Genomic DNA, 23,480 nt, shown 5'->3' with positions numbered 1-23,480 from the left:
AGAATAAGCTTGAGTGTAAAACATAACAGGAAATTTATTTCCATTTAACGCACTTATATATACATAAGGCGCTCCGACTTGTGAGGGGAACTCACTAGAAATTACGTACAATCTGAACGTTCGGAATTTACATTTGAGATGTTCAAGTAGTAATACCAAATTGTTCTGTAACAGCCAGTTCTCATGCCTATATGTATAGTTCGCGAAAATTGTTCCTCTTTCCCCTAGAAAACACAGTTTCAAAATAAACAGACGATTATTTCGACCATTAGAGTAATTTTCAAAAGTTTACCATTACTACTCGGAACGTCTCATTATTGTTTTTCGAAAGTTAAAAAGATTACTTCTCTTTATTTGAAGAACAATATCATTTGACTGTACAGAATGTTCTTTATTTTGTTCAGTTGAAGTACTTAATTAGACATTAGGCTATTTTACAAAGATACATTCATCATATTATATCTGCTTCTTATATCCATACAAAAATTAAAAATTTTACTTGACATAATGTTTTATAAATACCATTCTCCATAAAATGATAAGCTGTACATTTATATTACATTTGAAAACATTACAAGCGTTGAAAATACAATGGTAATTCATAAGAAATTGTTGTCCAGTCTATTTTCTTAACCATATATGTATTTACTGCTACCTTTTACCAGGCATTCTACTTGTATATTGGTTTTGTACTGAAGGACAGCTATTCTTCAATGCCGCTGCTTTCTTCTTCTCTTCTAGTTTTCTCTTCGCTAACAATCGTTTCTGTTCAATTTCTTCTGGAGTGCATTTTAGCACTACATCATCTGCAATAAATATGACATGGAATACATTAACACGCTCGCTATATCACCTTTATATTATTTTGTCATTCAAGCACTTTAATAAAAAGCACTAATTATCTTAATCGTATCTATACAAAACAATGGAAACATAATATTACAATTTCTATTCTATAAAGTAAAAACTATTTTCGTGACAGTATTTATCACTGAGAACTTTTCGTTTAATTATGATTTGTGAGCGACGAATCGAGATGACAAGTTGTTCAGTAATTAAAAGAAGTAAGAAAGAAGAAATATATTTCGTTTCACAGTACAGGGTTACCATAAATGATTAATTCGTTTTGAAAAGGCTATATTTTCAAAAGTATTACACGTCCACACATGAAAGACATATGAAAAGAACCACACACTCACCAAGTTTGTATTACGTGGCAGCACTAGTCCTCCGATCGGGTGTGGCAGCACGAGGTTAATACCAGTCGAAAATGGAGAGAAAGCAAAATGACGTCGAGTATCGTCTGGACGTGTGTCGTGTCACCAAAGGGGAACCTATCGAACATTTGTACAGGATGTATAAACTTGGTGAATTTGTGGATCTTTTAATATATCTTTCATGTGTGAACGTGTAATACTTTTGAAAATATAGCGTTTTCAAAACGAATGAATCATTTATGCTAACCCTGTACAGGGTATTTCACTTGCTATCCATCTCCGATTTCGCATTACAAGTTTCAAACAAGTATGCTCGGGTGAAATTTGACACAACATACACCAATGTATAAGAAGTAAAGAAACATGAGGTAATGAGTTACTTTCCAGCCTGTATGTCTCGCTTGTACGAAGACAGATTGTTATTATCTTAGCGAACCTCAATATGCCCTGTAAGCTGATGATGAACGGAACCGAATGATATGGATAATCAGTCAAATGAAAACCTGGACGAAAACGGAAAAAATCGAAGAACTCGTTGTAGTCCAACTCAAACCAATATTACATTATCAAGAATTGAGTTTGAGGTTCTTCACACCAGAGGTGAGTGAGAAGAGATTACATGCTCACAGGATCGTCAACAATTATCATGGCTTTGTGTTTCAAGTCTTTTTGTTGAATAATTAACACACTTCATTGCAGGAAGTTTGGGGGAGGCAAATATCATCCTGCTGCTTTTCATTTGTTTACTTGCACGCTGCACCAAGCTTGGATACTACATTTCACCTTTTTATATCTACGGGAAGTATCCTAAAGGTTTTGATCATCATAAGAGAGTAAGTGAATAAGTGATGAAATCAATGACCTTTGCGTATTAACAATATTTAAAGTATCAGGTTATCGGAAAAATCATGTTGTATTTCGGTAAAATATCAAAAATAATGATTTGTGGATATACTAGAGTTATTTGGATCATACAATAGTTATGTCATGAATAGCTAAGATGTTGAGCGTTTTGTGTATTAATATTGCTCTTTGTTTGGCTTGGTTTTACAGATTTGATCAGAGATGGAGTGGGTGAATGAAAACTTTACACACGATCCACTGACTTACTACCCACTATGACCCACTGACCCATCATCCACTATGACCCACTTACCCATCATCCACTATGACTCACTCCGACCCACCACCCACCATGAACCACTGACCCACCAAATCCATCGTCATCAACACTAACACATGAATCCACGACCTCTTCTCTAACGACTAAATAAAACCAGGTTGTGAAATTCTAACTAATCGGAGTTTGAATTTCTACGGTCAATCGCTCAAGCACCGCTCTGTTACAATAACGGTGGCTCTGACCTTTACGATATAAAATGGTAATGTGTTTGTCATGGGCAAAATTATGATGAATTTCAATTAAATTATCATAGTCTAATTATTTCCTTGTTGAATTATCGATACTTTTCAGTGGAAAAACGGATGAAATTTGAAAGTCCCAAATCAAGGTAAGTAGACCAATGTACAGAAGCTTACATTACAAATTTTATGTCTATTTTTGTCACAACTTTATGGGTTGATTGCCCTGTGCTTTAAGTGCTCCATATAAACAAGCTTCAACAATTATTATAGTAGAAAGCGCATGGTAAGCATATATGGATATGTGATGCGAAGCACTGTATTTTTTGTTTATCAACTTGTTTCTCAACTAATATCGATCGTTTTCGATTATTTTTACAAACTAAAACACTATCAATTTACCATATATACAAAGTGCCGACCCTCCCCATAAAGGAAAATATTAAAAAATGCTAGGAGACATGTTCATTTTCAATAAAGAGTTGATATACTGAATTTCAGTTCCATAAGTTTAACGGCTTGTGAGATATTCAATTTTTTCGCAAAAATTCGCATTCCCATTATCCCTTAGGATATTATTATAATGAAAGCAATATGGTAACATCCCAGTTTGGATTGAGGCCTAACTTTATACCAAAAGTCATTTCATTTGATTGCAATTTGGCTGGGATGATTAGGCACACATAGTTACATTGAATTTTATCATATAATAATTTATATATTACAGTAATTCAATGAATTTTTTCCAGTAGTTAGCTCCTCTAAAACTTACAGTTCTTGTGTCTCGAAAGCGAAGCAGTAGTATACATCCTATCGCTATTATTACAATTTCAAATACCAATATCCAAAAATGCCTCAAGTTCTTTTTTCACTTAGAGATACTCATCTCAGGTAAGTAAACAGAAACAAATAAAAACGGAAAATGGAGACCTTGAAAGTAAAACGTAGACATATTGACCAGTGTTCAGAAGCATATTTTTAAATCATGCTCGACCCTACTCATAGGAGCTAAATACGCGGTTCTGGTTAGTTGGAGTTGTCCGTTTCTCGCCACGTACCAGAAATATAGTAAAACTCAAGTGCCTGTTACTGGCGGTCTTCGTGGCCGAGCGTACTAAAGCAATGTGCTAGTAATTATAATTGCTTTTGGTGTGGGTTCAAACCCGGACCAAGGAAAGTTTTTTTATATATATATATTTTATTTTTTAAATTTTCAAAACACTTTTTTCATTAAAATAAGATGAAAATAATACTAAAAAAGTGATTACGTTACGTGTGCAGTTTTGCTATACGAAGCCGTAGTAGTAGGAGCGGGTTAGAAGTCCCGCAGGGCTTTTTGCTCCACCTTGACTGCCATGATATAAATTTAACCTCAACTGCTTCTTCAATTTTAACGAAGTGACAATTTTCTTCTATTACTATTAGAATACACAATACATACACCAGAATTTTTTGACAATCGCAAGCTGCAACCAATCAGAAACGTGTTTTTAGTTTTTATGGCTAGAGTCGAGGGTGAAAAAAATATGTTGTTCAGAAGATGCTGTCTACAATGCAGTGAGCAAAGTGGGTCGGTGGATCACAGTGGGTGGTGGGTCACAGTGGGTCACATATTGTTTTGTTACTGACCCACTCAGAAAACGATCCATTTGACCCACTGACCCACTCCAACTCTGGATTTGACAATACATAGAAGATGGAACACCAAAAATTGCATGTTTACCATATTTTATTGTTTTAATTCAGGCAAGGGAAGAACGCGCGAATAGTGTTTGTCATTTTTACTGTCCTCAATGTTTTTTATTTTTGTCCCTGTTCTAAGACTTACTGTAAAAAACTGTAAAAGTGGGTAAAACGCGTAAAAATAGAAACAAGGTACTGTGGAAGGTTTGTTAAATTAGTTTACTCTAAAAAACAAAAGATACAGTGCCCTGAAACACCAGATTAGAATCAATATGAATATCTGTCCAATGCCGTGCCGTGAAAAATCAGCGCTCGAGGCGAGAGCATACGGCAGCGCCTCCGTACATATGAGTTGTCAATTTCAAGTTGAATTCTCTGGACTATTCTTTCTGCATAATACTTTACTATTTTATCATGACTGAAATCAGAAAGTTTCAGCATTATTACACAGGAATCGTACAAGTGTGTAATTACTGAATTCACTGCACATCCAGGTTTTCCTTCTCCCAGAACACTGATATCTTAGAGTAGGGGCTTAAGCGTTAGTTTCATAATGTTGGGGTCCCGGATTCGATTCCGGCTGTGGTAATTAAGAAGGTGAAATTCCAACAACACAAAATTACGTCATCCTTATCAACCTTCATTTGTAACTATCTGGGAAGTGTTTGGACAAGAATTGATGAATGCATAAGGGCTAAACACATCCTTACTGCTGTAGTATGGGCTAAAAATGAGTTACAAGGAATTTTCCTAGCTGTGCACAAATTGCAAACAGTGATCGAACTTACAACTCTAGTCACGAGAATGATCCTATTTAAAATGTCACCTCACATTTCTACTAGGACGAAACAAAATACATTAGTGTTACCAGCTAACAAATATTTATATTCTATTTCTTGCTGTCATAAAATAATAATTCTATCTGTAAATCCATAAACGTAATAATATTATTGCGTTCATATGTAAACCTAAGAAACGTCTGACATACTGTATATCTTTTCTGTTCCTATGAATACTTTCGCTATCTTAGTTTTTCTTTCCTTCTGTGGTAATAATAATAATAATAATAATAATAATAATAATAATAATAATAATAATAATAATAATAATAATAATAATAATAATAGTAATAATAAAGAAATAACATAATTACAATACCAGTTACATAAACATTGGCTTCCCATACAGAAAAATTCATAACTGCCACGACGGGATTTGAACCCAGGTAGCTGCAATGGGAGTTTCCTGCTTTCACAATTTTTTTTAACAAATCGCCCCAACCGGAGTATTGTTCGCCACTGGCACCTTATGTCCTTTCGACGTATTCCAAATACTACAGGGACACGAACACAAATACTGAAGACAATTAAAATTCCGACCTTGCTCTTCAGAGGAATTCGAACCCCTACTGGATTGTGCCCCATGATCAGAAGCCGAACGCCCGAAATCACTCGGCTAGTGCCACCGGCTTAATTTGCCATAAATTCCTCATATGAATATAAGAAAATAAACTAGTAGTTATGGAACATAAACATAGAACTGTCTATTCTACATGTGCTGATACAATTCAAAGAATGTGAAAATAATTTCTGTCGTTTTTTCTTCTTTGGAAATTAGAAGTTATGGTAAAGAAGGAATGAAGAACGTTTCGTGATATTTTCCTCATTGAGGAACATTTATATAACGTATTTTTGAGTTAAAAAAGGTAATCTAGATTAAGACACTCACACAAGCATTAATGTCTTGTTTATATTTTTCCACGAAACGATTTTAATTAGGTATTAGTTTGGGTAGAAGGTTAAGTGGCGCGGTAGGTGAGTGGTTAGTGCATTGAACTTACATTCGGTAGACCCGGTTTCGAATCCCGGCCAGGCTGAAACTTTTTCAAGTGTTTCTGTTTCAATTTCAATGCATACTCAGTGTAACAAGCAAGATATTATCTTCCCTAAAAAGAAAAAGATGTTGGAATAGGAAGAACTGGAGAAGGTCTGTCAATGGAGACAGTGATTTACAAACTTATTTCCAGCAGTTGTTCTACTAGGTAGATTTGATATTTTCGTCTACTTTCAAGCATTTTCTGATTCATGTTTGATCAGTGTTTTTATTTCTTTGAATATACAGTATATAATGAAATAATACATTACATACACAGCAATATTGAGATTAATATATGATGTTCATTGGAAAACCGGCTATGAACCACAGAGATTCATCTCAGAATGAAGAAATGTTTCGTGCGTCACTTAAAGACTTTACTCAGTGCTAGCAACTGCTCTCAGGGTCGAGAAAAGTTACGTGTAAGTTGGGCTGCATCTGTCTAGGCGTTCTCACAACTGCAAATAACCTGGACCCCAAGTAATGGAATTATAACAATCTGGGATCCAGATACTTATATGAGTGACTGTACTAAATTTGGGCGACTTAATGACCGTTTTCACCTTCTGGTAATTCTCGGTGCGTAATGTCTGGTGAATTTGGTGGCCAATTCATAACGACATATGGCGTTGTTTTTTAGTTTAACAATCCGTGATTATGCTTGGTAGCTAAAAGAGTCTGTGATGTGATAATGAACAAAATGGTGGAATGGAGAAAGTGGGAAGAAATAGAGAACCCCGAAAAAACCTACGCACACAGTGTTTATTCACCACAAAACCTACTTGGCCCGAGCTGGGATCAAAAAAAGAACCCCACATATTAGAGACAAGCACTCTACCACTAAGCCACCGCGTTTTATGTGGCATTATAACTACTGCGTTTTAATTACTCAAGTCACTTTATGAAACGTCTGTCATCACAGAATACAATTACACACATTACCTATATTTCAAACATTTCGTGAAGTGTCTACAATTACCTGATCCCTTTGATATTGAAGATGATTTGTTGGTAAGAGCGGTTGCTCTAGATTCCACTGGAATGTTATTCTTTAGACTATTAACATTTGCTTCCTTAAGAGCTTTTTCGTTTCTCAGTGAATTTGAGTACGTAGCATGATTCTTTACTAACAAGGCATCTGAAAATAAATAAATAAATAAGTATATATATATACACAGTCCGAATTAAATAAAACAAAAGTAAACCTAACATTTAATACAATTTCTTTTTAAAAATAGTTACTGTAAGATGATTTTTTAAATGTTTCATTAGAGAAGGGAAGGGGGATTTAGATTTCTGGACTTTCGGCATCTAAGGCCATTTAGCCCTTCGCGTTTTGAGAGATGACGTCCCTCGGCGAGCACACCGGGGAAAGGGAAAGAAGGGAGCGGCCTAGGACCTATAAGTTAGGTACCACCCCGGTGAATGCAAAGTTGTGAGAATAATTTTAATCTGACAATACAAAATACATTAAAAACTAATTAAGGAAATTTAGTCACATAATTGAGGATACCATTTGCATTTGAAGACGTAATTTATAAATATAAACAAGAAAACGAAGTTAATATGACTTAAGATTCCGATAAAAATAACATTCTACCAGTAATTGATATTTCTCGTTTCTAAATGATAAAAATCACATGGACATCACACGGAATTACACGGACGTATAAAAACATGGAAAGAGGCTTGTGGTTGAGAAAATAACTGTAACGGACCCTGAGACGGCTATAAAAATAGATGTGGGTACTGGCACTGAGGCAAATATACGGAACTCCGAAAACAAAATGCTCTCAAATTAAAACCACGTCCGACGGCACAAATAACAACTATTGTATAAAAGTATTTCGTACGGCAAATTCCATGGTAGCCCTTGACAAGGTAATGGTACTTTCAGGTTCAGTATAAAACAAAAAAGAAAGAGAAAACTATGCACTTTGCTGATAAAGCTCAGTTTCTGACTCCATATTGCACACTCAAAAATTTATCTTCATTGAAAAATATTTAACTTTTAGTAGATCTTCAACATGTGCAAGGCTAATGAAACGATCTCTCTTATAAATTATACGCTTTAGTTCGCTTTTGATAAAAAGTTTACGTGGTCACTGAGTAATGGCGTTTTCCCTCCAACACTGTCATTACAAGCAGGCGCTCGTAAACAATATTTACGAGTATTTTTCTTTCAAACTCGAACAACCTGTATCTCCGAAACTGTACGAGTTAAAGGGGAAAAATTTATACCGTTTACTAACTTGGTTGGTCCTAACAACTGTACCAAGTTTGATGAAAATCTGAATCATGGGTGTCATTTTCACATTTTTCTGGGTGATTTAACATGGAATGACCCAGCGGAGAATATTATTTTTTTTATTTATTTATTTATGGTTACATATAGATCACAACAGGTATATTACCTAATGATAGTGACCTAGTCAGTTTGTATATAGTTACAGCATGCATGAATTCACATACATAATTACAAATACACATTTATAGATATGGCCATTTTAATTAATGAATCTTCAATAGGATTGCACAATAGTTCTTAGAGAACGGTCATTTATGGTAAATATATCAAGTTCAGGGTTATTTTCAGCATAGGAGTTAAAAATATAACACATTCTTCTAATAGGTGACATGTATAGCGTATTTGTTCTAGCAGTAGGTAAATGAAAAGTAATATTTCTAGGACGCGTGCGTTTACATGGAACATGTAATTCTAACTGGGATAGTAAATACTCAGAGTCTATATTATTTTGCAATAATTTCATTAAGAAAATCAAAAGTTGGGCGGTACGTCTGTCTTCGAGAGATGAGATATCGTGCTTACGAAGGAGGTCGGTATATTTTTCGAATTTAGGATATAGTCCGGTTTCTTTATAAGTTAAGTACCTCACAAAACGAGATTGAATCGCTTCAAGACGTGTTTTGTTTTTCTGACTGTTGGGATGCCATATGATTGAAGAGTACTCAAGTTTGGATCTAACGTAACTATTGAACAGGGTTTTAAGAACATTAGTATTTGAAAAGTCAAAGCCAAGTCTGATTACGAAGCCGAGGTTTCTGTAGGCTTCACTAACAATGCGATTGATATGCTTGTTGAAGGAAAAGTTGGAGCTAATAGTGACCCCTAAATCAGTTACAGTGTCCACTCTTTGTACAGGAGTGTTGTTTATACTGTAATTAAATTTGAGATTATTAGTTTTCTTAGTGAATGTAATAACGTTACATTTTTTAATGTTAAGATTAAGTTTGTTCGATATACACCAAGTGTGTAGTGCACTTAGATCTTCTTGTAGTGCGAGTAGTAGTAGTAGAGCATCGGAGAACTGGGAAATTCTTCGATAGAGTTTTACATCATCAGCAAATAATAATTTAGTACAATTTGGTAGCATATTTGGGAGATCATTTATAAAGATTAAGAATAATAATGGACCAAGGTTTGAGCCCTGAGGGACCCCTGACGTTACAATGAAACTTGAAGTTGTTATATTTTTATAAATTATATGTTGTCTGCGATGAAAGAGGTATGACATTAGGAATTGTCTCGCTTCAAGAGTGAAGTTGAATGAAATAAGCTTGTTCAATAATATATCATGATCCAGTGTATCAAAAGCTTTACTGAAATCCGTATATATTGCATCAACTTGATTTCTATTGTCAATTTGCTCCGCAATGAAGTGTATGAATTCAGCGAGATTAGTTGTTGTAGATCTCTTCGGCAGAAAACCATGCTGATATGAGGATATTAATGGTCGAATATGATTAAAAATTCTTTGATAAATGATAGATTCAAATATCTTAGCTGGGGCAGATATTAAGGCAATGGGCCGATAATTTTGAACGTCATGGTTGTCGCAGTTGCTTTTTGGTATTGGTAAAATATTCGAAATTTTCCACTTAGATGGGAACAGGGATGACGATAGCGATTTATTAAATATGGTTAGCAGTGGATATTTTAGAATTTCAGCGCATCCTTTTATTACATATGGAGGTACATCGTCCGGGCCAGGGGAGCTTCTAGGCTTGAGATTTTTAATTGCATTTTCTACTTCGGTCAGATGTATGGGGTGAAAATTTAGGTTGTCAATTATTTCAGAAGTTTCACGATTTGAAGTGTTTTGTATGTCGTAAGTAGGTGATGAGTTGCTGACGATTTTTTGAAAGTGCTGTTTAAAAGCATTTGCAATTTCTAAGTTATCTTTTAAAATATTGTTTTCAAATCGAAGAGTATTATGATCTGATTTTCTAGTTTTGTTTTTTACATACGACCAGAAAGCTTTTGGATTTTCTAGTATATTTTGTTCACAGTCCTGTACATAGTTTTTATAAGCTTCGTTGATTTCTCTATTAAGGCAAGCTCTAATACTACAAAATTTTTCGTGATGATATTCTGAAAAAACTCCTCCACGTTTCCATTTTTTATGGTGGTATTTCTTACTTTTCACAAGTTTAATTATATTTCTAGTGAACCATATGGGATAGTTACGAGAATATCTTTTTGATGGAACACATTTATCAAAGATTGAGTATAAAATGTTATAGAATTCTTCTACCGCTAGGTCAACATTAGCACAATCATTTACCCATTTCCAGTCAGCGCGCGAAAATTCATTATACAAGTCAAAAAAGTTTGCTTTGGAAAAATTATAGCGCGGTTTTATTTCAGAAGCTGAAGCTGAAGCGCGGTTTTATTTGGGCTGTTGTGCCTGTCTAAATTCTATTAAGAGGGAAGGATGGTGAGAGTCTTCTGGAACTAAGGGGGTTGTTCGTGAGAAACAGTGGCATTAGAGATATTGGTAAGCACTAAGTCTAGTGTCTTGCCGTAGAAGTTGATTATGTTATTAATACTATTCAAGTTGAGGTAGCACATAATATTATAGAGATCATTGTAGGTACCAGTAGCAGTGTCAAATTCAAAACTTGAGCCTTGTATTTCCGGTAAGTTCCAGTCACCTATTAAGAGAAGGTTGTCGTTTGGGTTTACAATAGCACATAGAAAATCGATAAATGATAAATACACTGAGGCTTTAGTGGCAGGGGGAAAATATACTAAGCACAGGGTTAATGACATGTAATTATTAATAGCGATCTTAGTTATGACAGAGTCCACACCTAATTCTGGGGAAGGAATTTCGTAAGTACGGAAGTTCTTTTCTACAGCTAGAAGTACACCGCCGCCAGATTTTTTGCCAGACAGAATTAAATTACGGTCAGATCTAAATAGTAAATATCTTTCGTCTACAATTTCCGAATCAGTGTGGGTGTTTGTAAGCCACGTCTCGCTTAGTGCTATAATATGATAATTATTACTTAGTATGTTATTATATATGTTGTTGAGTTTTGTGAGCAGGCCACGAGTGTTTTGATAATAGACACTTATGCACTTGTGTTTACGATGCACTGAAGAGTCACTTATAATAAATGATGTTTCTATACTTACACTTCCTTGGTCTTCTACCGGAGCCTTGTCACAGTTATTTCATTGTTTCCGTACGAGATATTCCGTACGGGAAGGGGGGGGGGGGAGTTTTGAGAGGGGGATAGTCCTTCTGTTCATAGCGTTCTTGTGTACTCGCTTGACGGGTGGATGACCTTAGAGCTGGAGGGGGTGGAAATGCGTTTTCGCTCTCTGCCGTTGCATTCGAGATGGAGGTTGAACATTTCTTTTCCTCTTTTTGTCCATTATTTAGGTCTGCCTTCGCCGCGGGGGTTGAGGGTTCTGGTGGTGCTTCTCTTCTTTCTCTGGGGACCGCTGCCTCTCGCGTGTTTGGTTCAAGGTCGTAAAGACTATAACGCTTGCCATCGATGTAGAGATAGCGATATTGAAGATAGGCAAAGCTACCGTTCCTTCTTGCCTTAATCATATGCTGATTTAGTTTTTTGCGCTCCTCGCGAACTCTGTAAGAGAAGTCTTGTTCAATATATATATTTGTGCCTCGAAGTTTGTTCCTGTTTCTTAGGACAGTCTCTTTCTTTTTGTCCGAGAAGAATTTGCAGACAATTGGGCGCGCATTGCCATTTCTCTTCCTTCCGGTACGGTGCACACGTGGTAAGTCATCATCACTTAATGAGATTTTTAATCGATCGTTTATTGTGTCCCTGACTTTTTTCTCAGTTTCCTCCCAAGTTTCACCATCTTTTTCCGGAATGCCAAAAAGTTCTAAGTTCTGTCGTCGCGATCGACCCTCAAGATCATCAAGTTTATCTTCTAGGTACCTTGCGTGATCTTGAAGATGCCTTAGTTCTCGGTTCACAAGTTCGAGATCACTTTCAACACTACTCACTCTGTTCACTAGTGAGTTCATTGTAGCACTAATTTGCTTCACTTCTTTCACCAGTACCTCATTAGAGGTGACGAGGTTGTTCAAGATTTCTTTTATCTCGGCAATTTCACTTTTTCCACTTTTTTGTGATTGCGGGGGGCCGGGGTGGGGTTCGACGCCTCCTATGATTAATAGTACGAGAATCACTAAACCGTAAGATAAGAACGCCCGTGATGCTTTCATTTTCGGAAAATTTGAGATCGGAAGTTTTCTCGCGGCACTACAAAACAGGCCAATTCTAGCTCTCCACTGGTCGGTTGAGATTCCCATCGCGCAGGTCACTGAACTTACGGGCTTCACGAAAACACGTCCGCGCTCGACAACTGACAACTAGTCCCTAACCTATCTAACCTTCCTAATCTACCTATAATCCGACCGCGCATTACATCATTCACAACTGTTTTCTAAGTCATTGTATGTTCTTAGGACACGTTCACTATGACCCACATGCACTGCACACTCCGAAAACCGAAACTCCTTGATTTTCGTCACGGAGGTTTTAGTCTTTATCGCATTTATAGAGGCCATCTGTGTCCCGAACAAGTTGGTAACTATGTCATTTCAGTCAGGTTGTGACAGAATCAGCATGACACAAATTTACGTTACGTTTCGAAATTAACATTTCTTTAAGTTTTGGACATGGGTAAACATAGATATAGATGTGAACATAAATATATAGTTAGATAGATAGATATAATCAGTTGGGACAAGGAAATACTGGAATGGGAATAGGAAATGAATTACTAAAAACATAATTAATTACCAAACACACACATTATGAGCTATGTCGCTAAAACTATTCATCGGATAAGGAAAGGAAATAGGGAAGAAAAAAAATACAGAACAGAAAAAGCTTAGAAGCGTCCAAGCGGGAGCCATGTTGGACACACGGTCAAGTGATATTGGTTCTACACTGTTTGGTGAAAAAATCCGGTTAAATCTGTCGAAATTCAGGAAAGCGTAGAAACACTAAAGAGAAAATTTAGGAGAAAAGCATTGATAAGCAAAGCTTAATCATTAACAAAAGTAATTTTTAAAAAATCAATATATAATATACCAGCGCTTTCTTTTTTAACCGGTATAGTTATCAATTTCCTTTAAAAAATCATAGAATTACGATCCAAGAGAGAAAAATTGCATTGCAAATTTCGATGCATGTATGATCATAATTTATTACCGACGTGAGATTTTTTTTAAATAAGAAAACGGCATAATATAGTCTTCTTTCATGACTCTTTTGACCTCGCATAATTGAGACAAAGCTCTTTAAAAAAAGTTTACCTTTAAATGTCTTTTTCTCCTCCTTAGTAATACACACCAATCTACTGTGGACTAAACACCACATATCACATTACGGGAGATCAACAGTAAAATGATAGTAAACAAAGCATGTGGACTTAGAATTTTGGCATATGGAAATAAATGTCTCAATGTGCTTTCGAAATGCAAAACTTCAATTTACTTTTTGAAAATTAGAAAACTACCTAAAACACGAGACGTCTACAGTAGTTCCTTTTCCGCCTTTCTGTTTCAAGCTCTGAAGCGAGGTATTACACTACATATCTGCATCGGTATTTCATAGCATTAGTTATTTATATATATATATATATATATATATATATATATATATATATATATATATATATATATAAAACTGAAATGGCAAAGAAACGAAGTGTTCGGTTTACAATTACTAAAAACGGAAAACAAACTTAAACTTGATCCGAGCATTATTTGGCTACAATGTGAGTTACGAAATTATCAGCTGTGTAAATAAGTTATTGCTTTTGTCACAAAAATATTGGTTCACTTCGTGGACTGCGCATTGCTAATTTCCCATTTCTTGGTAGCATTACAGATTGAGCAGTTAATTATTATTATTTAAAAAAAAAAAAAAAGCCCCTGTATATACATTCAAAACCAATTATCAACTTGGGTAATTCGTAGAGTGACAAAGTAAGTACTTTAAAAAAAGTTATCACATTTTTTTCTAATTTGTATTCGTTTGTTACATGCAAAAATCGTTTATTTTCATTATTTCATGTACACGTAAAACAGTAAAAGATGTAATTTCCATTTCCATTGCATCCGTAAATAATTATAAATTGCGATATAAATTTAAATGTGTTTAGCAAATTGTTACGCAAAAAGCAAAATAAAAAATAATACACTGATATATATATATATATATGAGGAAGGATCAGAAACTAAGGTTACAAGGCCGATATTTCTGGAGTTTCGTCTGTTATAGAGGAATGAGGAGTGTGCGGTAATAATATACATGGAGTTGGCAACTGTGCAGTTTCAGCCACTCGCCGCGCTGATTGTAGGTAAACACAAATGGTGACTCGTTTGGAAAACTGGTTTCGCTATTCACCGGCAGCTGGTAAAAACTACGGAAATACCGAAATGTGTCGTCAGCGTTTCACCGAATGGTGTCGAAAGTTTGCGGCTGGTACAGAAAACGTCACCGACGAACAGCTCAGCACGGCATCAACAGATTTAAACACAAGGGCATCATCGACCAGCCCGAACCTCGCTCCAAGTGACTTTTACCTGTTTCCATATATGAAGGATCACCTAGGAAGCCGTCGCTTCTCTTCAGACGAGGAGATGAAACACTTCATGACAACAAGGCTGAACATATAAGGACAGGATTTGTACCAGGAGGGAATCTTCACAATCATCCCATGATGCGACAAGTGCCTTAACCGAAATGTAGACTATATCGTAAAATGACCCAATGTGTGTACTATCTGTTGGCTGAATTGGTTGTATGAAATAGTACAGGGCGCAAAATTTCCGGTCGCCAGGTAACTAGAAATTTAGAACTGGAGACCGGTGTTCAATAGGAATGATTTCTGCCTAAACTTGTAGGGTTGCGCAGTTTATGTTTCGCACAAAAATAATTGTCGCTGAGTGGGAGAAAACACGGAGTGTGAAGTCTTCACAACGGACATGGAAAGCAAAGTCTTCACAACGTTGTAATGCGCCCCTCCTTTCCCACTCTCAATTGAAATGGTCACATTTTGTGCAGTTTTACCTGTGACTCTGCTTCATGTGAAAGAGGCTTCAGCAGTCTCAAATGAGTTAAGACTGCCTACAGGAATCCACTTAAGACTGACACACTGGATGATTTGCTCACAATTTTTATCAGTGGCTCTTCACTTAAGGACTTTGATCCGAAAACTGCAATCGACAATTGGTACTTCTGTGCAGAGACAGAGCGTTACACAAACGAGAAGTCTTAAGGTAAGATATTTTTTAAGATGTATATGAGTTGTCCTATTCAAATTGATTATCCTGAATTTAATTGTCGGTTTTTAAAATTTTATGCCCTGAGTTTTTTTTTTTTTTTTTTTTTTTTTTTTCTCAAAGCAAAGGCCATGTGCGTGTGTGTGTGAGGGGCTCTCTTAATTTGTACGTGAGAGATACTGGCGACCATAATTTTTGGATTAGCAAGTGCGTCTGATTTTGAAATTTTGCGCCCTGGAAGTATATACACATTTCATTGCAGGCTTTGGAACCTTACGTTCTGATCACTCCTCATATTCTTCATTTATTATGTGAAAAATTCCACTAGTACCAGTTAACAAATAAAATAACCCGAGTTCGGTTGTACTATGTGTAAAAGGGCCTTTTAAATAGACGAACGCTAGGCAAATGGCATTTGTTAACACAACTGTACTATTGTCTCAAAACTATAAAGTACGTTACCTGATCTCTTCGAGAATGCTGAAGGACTGTTATTCAGTGTATTCACTTTAGATGTTGTTGAACTGTTATTTCTTAGGTCTTTTACATTAGCTTCCCTAAGACTACTTCCATACTTTGACGAGCCTGTGTCATGAACGCGATTACCTGTTAACAGGTCATCTGAAAAAGAACATTAAAAATGTACATAATGTATTACAAATAATAACAATTATCATAAAGATACTTTTTAATTTTTTTCCATGTGGATGTCACATTATTTCTAACTACTGTATACGTTAAAAAGTATGATCCTATATTCCGGAAGTAATGTTCCAATTCATACATTTGGGTATGTGACAGGTCAGGAATATACTATTACTGATACTGGTCGCATTCATCCAAATCTAAGACAACGGTGCTACTAGATTAACTTGATCTCCACACGACATGACACCTTATACCATATCGCTAGTATTAACTAAGGTCTTGCCATCTAGTTACATTCCTGATTAATTTATAGTCAGAATCTTTCAGTACTAAAAATATTGAAAGTAGGGTATTAAAATTACTAAAATATGAAATAAAGCGGGAAGAAATAAGAATTCAAATAGATAATTGATCACATGTTAATAAGAATTATAATAGGAAATTAAAATGTTTTTCTTTTCCTAAAGATACTAACAATAGTTCATCTTCTATTATTATTATTATTATTAAAAGAGGATCCACTGAAGACTACAAATAAATTTGTTAAAATTTACATAAATATATCTTTGGTTTGATGCCCCTAATAATAGCATAATATACAGTGAAAACTCTAAATATCGACACCGGTGGAACATGATTATTTGTTCGTAAATGAGAGGTGCTGTTACTGAGAGGTTACACAAATTTAGATTACTCATAACATATGTGGTAATTGTACGCAATACACAATGAATACGAATATGTGTAAATGCAGATTAATATCGAAACACTATATTCACTGGAGGAATGAGGAGGAGAGTACTCTCTCTGTAAAGCAACGGAAGTATCGTTGGAAATGTGTTTATATGAGTATGTACTACAAAATATAACGTACACAGGATTTGTCTGGAAAGTAATGAGACTTGGTCCAAGAAATAAAATTTATTGATCGCGAACTATTCTCCTTGACTATTGACACATCGCTGCCAGGATGATTTCCACTGCAGCGTACGCCTCCTGGAAGTCAACTTCAGACAACCCCCTCAGAACACCTGTTGTTGCTGCTTGGATGGCCAAAACATCGCCGAAACGACGACCTTTCAAGCTTCTTTTGAGCTTGGCGAATATCGCGACTGCATGGTGGCTGCGCCAACGTGACAACGCCGATTATAGTCAATAATGACGCCACAACGAACGTAGTGTGATTCGGCTTGTTATTGTGATGGAGTTTCCAGCATTTGGCAATCACTGATCGGACCCGATTGACTGTCTCGCACGCAGTAAGTCGCGTTGTCTTCCCTTGAAGCAGAAATTCTTCGGTACCACCCCTTTCTTGTCAAAGAAGAAAACACGCATTGTCTTAATCCTGGACTTGGACACCCTTCCTTTTTAGACTGTGGGAGCTCCTTGATGTGTCGCACCGAACTTTGACGTATGCTTTCAGGTCATATTGAAACACCCGGCACCAAGACGGATGGTAAAGTGCACCGAATAACATATCTACTTTTTTGAAAGAAGCCTACCACTTCCCCGACTTCGCCTTCTTCTTGTGGTGCAGTTCTCTTGCTGGAGACTGGGTACGATACCCCTGTGGAAGATAAGGGTACAAAAAAGTTCGGTCTAGTCCTCCAGGTTGCAGGTTGGTAGTCTGGCTGACAACCTCATACCGGAAAAAATGTCACTGTTAGAAGACCGAAAGGATCGCCTCGGAATGGACGAATCAAGAGAAAACGGGACCGGAAACGGAAAAGGAACAAAGAGATGATAATAGAAATGGAACGTCAGAACTTTACATGGACCAGGAGTATTTCAAGAACTAATACATGAAATTCAGAAGTAGGAGTACTTCAAGAACTAATAAATGAAATTCAGAAGTACAACATAGAAATTTGGGGGATACAGGAGATGAGATGAGACAGTAAGAGAATTCACCAGATAAAACGAAACAATTTATTTCAGTAGTAGCAACAAGAAAGAAAAAATAACACAATACGGTATGGGATTCATAGTCAGAGGTCACTACGAACAAAAGTCATCAATTTTACACCAGTTAACGACAGAATATGCAAAATCAGAATAAAAGCAGGGCCATACAATATCACCATCATTACTACTCATGCACCAACAGAAGAAAAAGATGACAAGTGTCAAAGAGGAATACTATAACCCGCTGGATAAAGTGTACGAGCAAAATACGATATGAAAGTAACTGTAGGAAGTATTTATCAGGGGAATATGCATAAGATTAAATGCTACAATTCCTGTAGGTGGTCATAATGACCCAGTTTCTACTGTTTGAGCTGATATGAATCCAAAGATCAACAAAGAAAGTTGCTTTCACTCCGTGATTGGAAAATGTAGCGCACATGAAACCACGACCAGCAAAAGAATGAGACTAATTCACTTCGCATCACACAAGAACATGATGATATCAAGCACATAGTTCCCTCATAAAAGAATACCCAAAGTAACCTGGAAATCACCAGACGAAAAGATCGAAAATCAAACTGATCATATTGTAGTAGACAGCAGATACTACTGCAATAACCGAGATGTAAGAACAAGAAGATGAGCCAACACACGCTCTGAACACTATCCGGTAATAACGAAGGTGAACACAAACATAAGAACACAGCACAAATCTGATCCACCAAAAATTAAAATATGAGAAATAGAAAAAAACTACATGATGAATTACGAGCCAACGAGTACAAGCAAATTCACCCAGAAACAGACTGGACAATAAAACGGCATATCAACGAGATATTTGGATGCCATTGAAATAAAACATTTTCAGAGCAACAGAAGAAACTATAGGAGGAACGATTAAGCCAAACAAAATGGTTGGTTAGACAGAGAACGCGAGATAGCAATAAAGCAACGAAATAGTCAGAAACAACATGCTAACACAGAACAAGGGAAAGGCAGGAAACACACCGAAGCAAGAAAGCAAAACAAATAATCCGATAGAAGAAAAACACAATCTAGAGAATAAACTAACGGAAATTGAAAATATGAGAACCAGAAGTGGGACAAAAATCTTCTACAGAGAAATTAAACAACTACAAGGAGGTTTCAAGTCATACTGTACAGCTATAAAGGACGAAGACGACAACCTACTTAACTCTACACAAGAGCTACTAAATCAATTGGTTAAATACTGTAACAGTATTCCATGACAAAAATGAAACACAAAAGACGACACAGATGCATTATGAGAATAAAGAAACCATAAACTCACGAAACGAATCAAAAACAACAGAGACCTCAACAGTTCACGAAGTTAGAGAAGCAATTATAACCGTCACCAGGTTATAGAAATAATTTTTTGCGGACGCTCTGTATATTTGGAACGACAGAAATCATTTTTGGGTTTATACTTCATTCTGCGACGCAAATAATTTCTTTCTTCGGTGGGAATTGCTTCTTTCCCACACAATTGAAAAAAGTCGTCTTTCTCGTCCACTCATGTATATATCTGAAACGTTTTTTCACTGCGAGAGGATTTTAGTGAGCGACAAATGTTCTCAGTGTTTCTACCTGACTTATTAATATGCAGACTATGTTCTATAGTTACTTGAAACTGAATCAAGTGTATTCTTTAATCATTTATGGAAATATTGCACACCAGGTGTCTGAGCGCCAGGACAGCAACAACTATATCGTTCTACCAGTTCGTTATCTGAACGTTCCCACACTCAAGTTATCGCAATGTCTTGTGCGTCGTGGCTAGTGGACTAAAATTAACGTTAATTCTTTTTATATTCAATTTGCATGTACATACAGGTGATTTAACCTGAGTGCTTTTTAGAATGAACTGCCAACATTGACCAATCGGTCAATGCAGCTCGGATCTCGAGTGTTTCAGCTCGAGGAGGTTACTCCGTACATCCAAAAAGACAACACGTCAGTGGCAGCGAGCATAACATTATGTTAAGTGGCTCAAGCTAATTAGCCGGTAAAGGACGTAGTTAACGGCTAGCCCCAATTTGTGAAGTCCCACGTTCGCCAACCCAGTGCGTATCAGTTGTAAACGCGCCCTCTAACATTTTCCTTCTATTTTGGCAACTGTCTACATTCTCTTGAGGGAGACTAATGTCGACTTCTATGGATTTGTTCAGCAGCAACAAGCTATTTTGCGGGATTATCCTGGTGATACTCCCACAGTGATAATTCCCCATGTGCATTAATAGTGTGAGAAAAGTATCTATAGTGGAATCCTAATCATAATCTTCAATACAGATATATAAAAGTGATAAACGGCTATAGTATAGTGAAAAAGTGAAGTGGGATTTTATTAGTGACAATAATTATATATTAAATGTTAAGAGTTGTGATTGTTTTTCTACTACGTTATTTTTTAATAGTATTTTAATAAATAAGCATGGTGTCGCTTAATCCAGTGTGTTTTTGTTGTATGTATAAATAATGTTTCTGTGCGTTGTAGTCTGAGTGACCGTCTGATCGTCCGTGAGGTTTTCGAGACGAGACATTCGAACCTCTCGGTGCCTAATGCTCATCTCGTTATTGAGACCGGCGGGCAATTTGGGAACAATTCTGTAATTCCTTTTTGAAGATGTCCTTCAATGTCTTATCCAGGTAAGTCCAGGTCTCCTGAAAATACTCATACGAAAGGAGCTAAAGAAGTACAAAAACTAATGCATGCACTTATTGAATAAATTTGGAACAATCCATATGACATCCCCGAGGAATGGAAAACAGGATTAATTAACTATATAACTGTCTTGCAACAACTACAGAGCGATTACACTACTCACAACATGTACAAAATCCTGACAATCATCATACACTATGGACTGCAACCATATTACTAAGTCCTAATGGAAGAGAGTGGCTTCAGAGGAGGACGATTAACCACAGACCAACTATTCACAATCCGACAGACACTAGAGAAATTCTGTCTAACAGAATCATCACCTTTTCATATACTTTAAAACAGCATATGACAGGGTACACAGGGGAAAAATATACAGGAGAGATTTCAGGAACTAGGTATACCAGATAAGCTAGTACAGTTATGTAAATTACAGCAAAAGACTCAAGAGCATAAGTAAAATACCAAAACAATCTCGAATTCAAAAAGATGACTGACAGGGAGATGTACAGATGATGATCAGAAAAATGGAAACACCTGAACGAAATTGCAACTTACCAGATTAATATGGTGTCGGGCCACCTTTCGCCTTCAAAACAGCCTTGATGCGACGTGGGATGGAGGCATAGAGGTCGTGAATGGTAGCAAGTGGAATTTTACACCATTCCTCGTGCAGGGCATCGGCCAGTTCTGTGAGAGAGGATGGAGGTGGAAATCATCGCCGGAGTCGTGTTTCCAAGACGGACCACAGATGTTCAATTATGTTGAGATCTGGGGATTGGGCGAGCCAGGGGAGGTGTTGAACTTCATCGCGATGTTCCTCAAACCACGCTGCAACAACGCCAGCTGTGTGAATGGATGCATTATCATCTTGGAAGATGGTGTCATTGTCCGGGAACAACATCCGGACCATAGGATACAAGTGGTCTCCTAAAATTGCGACATAATCGTTGGCAGTGATTCGTCCGCTAAGTGTGACCACAGGACCCAATGAAAACCATGATATGGCGGCCCACAGCATCGCCGAACCGCCGCCATGTTTCACAGTTGGGCGGAGACACTGCAGATCATAAGCTTCTTTTGGCGTTCTCCACACATAAACACGGACCGTGGTTGGGAATAGGATGAAGGATGACTCATCCGACCATATCATACGTTTCCAGTCCTCAATGGTCCAAGTTGCATGGTCGCGGCACCATTTGCGGCGTGCGAAAGCGTTATGGTCCCTGGTGAGCGGTTTGGCCCATGCAACACGACCCCGTAAGTTCATGTCATGTAATTCGCGGCGGACTGTGATTGTCGAAACAGGGTGGGGGAGGTGGTGATTGAGTTTCTCCGTCACTTGCTCCGCAGTGGCACGACGGTTCTGCGTGACAATGCGCTTTAATACCCGGCGTGACCTGACACTCATGATTTTCTTCCGCCCACTGTTTCGCTTCCCCGATGTGGTTTTCCCGTGTGTTGTGTAGGCCGTCATCACCTTCGACACTGTCCCACGCGACACACCTAACACAGTAGCCACTGCCGTCACACTCACTCCACATAACCGCGCACCAACAATTTGCCCTCTTTGAAAATCTGAGAGGTCTCCCATTTTACACTACCTCCGTCTGCTGCAACCACTGGACACTGCTGTTCCACTGCGCCTGACGTAGTATGGAGACCGACCTAACACAACACCACCAGCGGTCCGGCGCTGCGGGCTCCACGACACCACTGCCAACCCATACATCTACGTGTTGCCAACTACAGGTGTTTCCATTTTTCTGATCACCATCTGTATTAGCCCCATACTGTTCAATTTGGTGCTAGAAGCTGTGGTTCGACGAGCAGAAAGAAAAAGAAATGGAACCCTATTGTACAACAGCCACCAAATTTTAGGATTTGTAGATGATCTTAACATCATGGGGAAGAGTCTTAAGGCAGTGAAGGAAGCATTCATGAACTTAGAGGAAACATCGAAAGAGGTAGGGCTGAAAATAAATGAGGGGAAAACTAAACTTTTGGTTGTGTCTAAGAACAAAACACACGAGAAGAGACTCAGATCACATCTTAATATTGATTCATACAAATTCGAAATAGTTCACGGCAAATAATGACCAGAGCGCAGAAATCAAGAGAAGAATTAAAACTGCAAACAGAGCCTACTTTGCACTACTTTCCTTATTAATATCTAATCTTATCTTCAAAAACACCAAAACGAAAATCTACAAAACCTTAATTAGGCCAATAGTTTCATATGGATCTGAAACCTGAACGGTACGTAAAGAAAAAAATACATTTGTTGGGAAACTTTGAAAGACGATACTAAGGAAAATATATATAACAATAAAAATAAATGAAAACACATATCGAATCAGATATAACAACGAACTATACAATAGCTACAAAGATACAGATATAGTAACATAGTAATAGGCATATAAAACTTTGCCGTTTACAATGGACAGGGCATCTTGTCCGAATGAAATACGAAAGCATTCTAAACTGACACAGAGGGCGCAAGAAGGGGAAAACCGA

At 37.1% G+C, this 23,480-nt stretch overlaps 1 protein-coding gene across 5 annotated transcripts in view; it reads right to left on the bottom strand.

Annotated features, from left to right (window-relative positions):
- Positions 1-370: 370 nt before the first annotated feature.
- The window catches only part of LOC145664275 (uncharacterized), a 60,625-nt gene continuing 37,515 nt past the window's right edge, over positions 371-23,480 (bottom strand). For all 5 annotated transcript variants that reach the window (XM_081730804.1, XM_081730806.1, XM_081730805.1 and 2 more), the window contains exons 7-9: positions 16,181-16,339; positions 7,117-7,275; positions 371-806 (exon numbers count right to left, since the gene is read on the bottom strand). In XM_081730804.1, the coding sequence (XP_081586930.1) occupies positions 652-806; positions 7,117-7,275; positions 16,181-16,339 (473 nt within the window). In that variant the 3' untranslated portion in view covers positions 371-651. The remainder of the gene's footprint in view (positions 807-7,116; positions 7,276-16,180; positions 16,340-23,480) is intronic.

Source organism: Thermobia domestica, chromosome 11, assembly GCF_964235325.1.
Source record: "Thermobia domestica chromosome 11, izTheDome1.hap1.1, whole genome shotgun sequence".
Classification (NCBI taxonomy): Eukaryota; Metazoa; Arthropoda; class Insecta; order Zygentoma; family Lepismatidae; genus Thermobia; species Thermobia domestica.
The sequence above is the reverse complement of the archived record's forward strand: the minus strand, read 5'-3'. Positions and strand labels throughout refer to the sequence as shown.